This window comes from Charadrius vociferus, unplaced genomic scaffold (genome assembly GCF_000708025.1).
Source record: "Charadrius vociferus isolate BGI_N301 unplaced genomic scaffold, ASM70802v2 scaffold349, whole genome shotgun sequence".
NCBI classification, from domain to species: domain Eukaryota; kingdom Metazoa; phylum Chordata; class Aves; order Charadriiformes; family Charadriidae; genus Charadrius; species Charadrius vociferus.
Genome location: NW_009650068.1, coordinates 756,582 through 759,948, shown reverse-complemented (window position 1 = coordinate 759,948; position 3,367 = coordinate 756,582). Strand labels below are relative to the sequence as shown.

The window sequence follows — 3,367 nt, the reverse complement described above, 5'->3', positions numbered from 1 at the left end:
ATCTCATCTATTCACTGATACATGTTATGTGCCAAACTGGCCCTCAGCATCCAAAAAGCAAAGTAACCCCAGACCTGTCTCTGTAGAGGATCAGGGAGCTAAAATAACATGTTTTTGTTTTGTAATGGGCTTTTTTCTGAAGTGTCCAAGAACTTCCCAGCAGTGCCTAAAGCAACACAACTAACAATCATCCTTTGTTGTTTCCTCCAGGAGAGAAATTTGTACCATTCAGTGCCCTGCTTTGCTACGGAGTTTTGGTCTGCTTTGTGGCAGATTTTTTTTTTTGGGGGGGTGAGGGTGGGGGATAGGTTATGCTGTAGGACTTTGCGTTTCTTAGTGCTTCATCAGAGGGGGCATAAGAATCAAGAAAATGTCACCTTCCCCACGAAAAGAGTGGTTGAGATCTGCAGCGGTGCTCAGTTCTTGGGGAAAAATTGCACACAAGCTCCTTTCCTTCCAAGTTCTCTCCCACAAAACGCTGGCTAGGAAATCTGCATTTCCAGTGTCAGTCTATCTATAGCAGCACATAACAAAGCCAGGCATCTATTCCCTACCCGGACTAGAAGCACCATAATACAGCAGAGCAAAGAACCAGCGAGTTACACTCAATAAGCCACTGACAGCATACGTGCTCAAAGCCATTCATTGTGCTTCATTCCTCCCCTCCTCAGCCCCTACCATAGAACACATAAATCAAAAGGTAGCAGTTGCAGCATTATTTCTTCTACGCCTTCCCATTGTTCCTTTCCAAATACTCACTCCTCAGTGGGGAGGGGAGCTGTTATACAGCTCTGTATGTGTGTGTCTGTATATATATATCTCTGTATATAGGCCTTCCACTTTAATGAGAGGAAGGGAAGCCCCATATGAAAGGATCATAACCCATCCATGCCTTGTGAAAGCATGGTAAATGCAAAGCCCTTGTATCCACATTGTGGCTATGCGTGACTTCGTACTACAAAAGTCAAATATACTTTCCAGAACAATACAGACAGTGTTAAAGAAGACCTCACCCTAAACACACCAGCATCCAGCATAATTGAAAGCAATTCCTGTGAAAAGAAAGCTGCTTAAAGAAGAGCAGATGTTATAGGAAGTATGCACGTGTATACAGTATGCATAGCATGTATATATAGTATATATACCATAAGCAAGCAAGCAAGCATATGGTATACACATCTACATTCTAGTTTAAATTTCTAGTAGCAAATTCTAGGAAAAAAATAAATGTAGAACACCAAAGCAGCTACAGAGAGGAGCAAACAATGAATTAAATTCAGTTCCTCACAGAATAGCTTATTCAGTAAAACATAACACCACAGTGTCTACTGGCTTCGTAATTAAGTCTTAACTACTGATTCCTCACTAGTAACTTCAAAATTTTACTGTTGCTTTTTTTTCCAAGATGTTCATGATTTTCTACCAGGATGGCAGAGTTACCAAAATGTTCACCGATAAAGTTTTCCCTATTGTATTCCTATTGTCATTTATAGGTATTTTAACATCAGAAATGTATTCTTAAGCACTTCCTCACTTGCATTATCATGGATTATTGTAGATAATGCAAGACAAGTTCCAAGGACAGCCTCAAGTGTCTGAAACAGGTAGTGAATATTTTGTCTAGACAAGAGATGCAGACAACACTGTTCCTCTTCTCTCAGTTCTGCCAGCTGCTAAATTCTGATAGTAAGCTGAATACTTGTAAATGCCTGCATCTCTCGCATTAAGAAAAAAAAAATAATAATCAATTAGCCTTGTCTAAACAGAGAAAAAACTTAAAATCCTACCAACATCTATTTAAGGATTAAACCCCCATTCTACTGATAGGTTAATGGTGAGCAAAGCTAAGGACTATTTCACATTCTTATCTGGCACACAGATAAATCAGTGAGCTACAGATAATACTGTTCATGTGACACTCACCTGGTGTAGCTTCTGCCAAAATTCAGGTCCGTCCTCCATTTTTCTTAAGCTTGGTGGAATGTACCAAAAACAAACATTTGCATACTCCGGCTAAATGAGAGAACAAGTGATTGCTTATGAGATGTAACAAATGGGACAGGAATACATATTATAGCTTGTCAAAGAGTTCTACTCTTTTTTTTTTTTTTAGGGGGGGAAGGCACTGAGTTTATACCCTTTTCATTAAAACTTCCTTCTCCAACTCACCTTTTGTTTCCCTTCTCTGAAACTAGAAATGGTTTTCATATCATCCTTTTCTCTTCCTGCTGCCAGAAAAAAGAAACCTGTTGGGGTTCTTTTTTCATTTCTTCTTCCTATACACATATTTAACTCTGCTTTGCTCACTGAAAACTTTGCTTAGCAAAAAAGTGTTAGAGACCCATAGAGAGGTAACTTACACATTTCAAAACTGAAGCAACTTTAAAGAGAAGAATACATTTTCTTTTTAGTGTTTTTTTTAAATGAAAATTTCCTACGATGCATTTTACACGAAACAAACTCAATTTCTGTTACCATTTTACACCTGCACACCCAGCCGTTATTCTACTGAAAATGCCAGTCCCTTTTTATGTCATATATCATACAGCACACTACACAGTGCTGGAGTTAATGCTGGCTTTCTCAATTTCCACATTTTATAAGAATCTCAGGACCCCTTGCAGGGTATGTGCCATATCCCAGATTTATCTTGTACAATATCTAAGCAGGCCTTTTGAGCAAAGACTGGGACTCCACATCTCTGCCTCCCTCCAGAGAAATTCTGCCTTTAAACTCAGTAGAGAGTTAGCTGCAAGACCCCCAACAAGAACGGCTGTTCACCATGCATTATAAAAAAAAGGCATTTTGTGCTTATGAGGTTTCTGTTTCATATAAGATTGAGAAAGTGTTCCCAGCAGACCAGTCCAGGGTCTTTCTACATTTCCCGCTAATTTGGAATGATTTTTTTTTTTCCTAACCTGAACAGATAGCAATAGCATGGGGAATAGATGTGCCATCTAACCCCATCCAACACTACCCTTAAAACCACTCAGTCAATCTTGGCCCACCTTATTTGCAACACAGCATTTAACTGGGGTCTAGATTATAACATGGATTATAAACTCACATGCCCCTCTCCCCTCCCACACGCCAGCCTCATTAGTACTGGTTGAAAGAAAAAAAAAAAAAAAAAAAAAGAGAAGTTAAAAGGGAGCTTGGTAGCTGGGTCACACCATCTCTTTGCCCCACTGTGAATGTGGCTGCTATTACAATCCCAGGCAGTCTCCTGAACGAGGAGAGCCCACCAGCTGAGACATGTTCTTTCATGAAAGGGCACTGAGAACTGCTCATATAATTTTCCGCCTCGCTTCAAAGAATGCATTAAATACAATTTAATCATCAAGAAGAATATCGTTGTCAGCAAGAA

The 3,367-nt window shown here is 39.6% G+C and overlaps 1 protein-coding gene across 1 annotated transcript in view; it reads right to left on the bottom strand.

Annotated features, from left to right (window-relative positions):
- Nucleotides 1-1,923: 1,923 nt before the first annotated feature.
- Nucleotides 1,924-3,367, bottom strand: part of GADL1 (glutamate decarboxylase-like 1) — a gene marked incomplete at its 3' end in the record, with an annotated part of 36,564 nt that continues 35,120 nt past the window's right edge. Inside the window, exon 13 of the mRNA XM_009891972.1 lies at nt 1,924-2,013. Coding sequence (XP_009890274.1) covers nt 1,924-2,013 — 90 coding nt within the window. The remainder of the gene's footprint in view (nt 2,014-3,367) is intronic.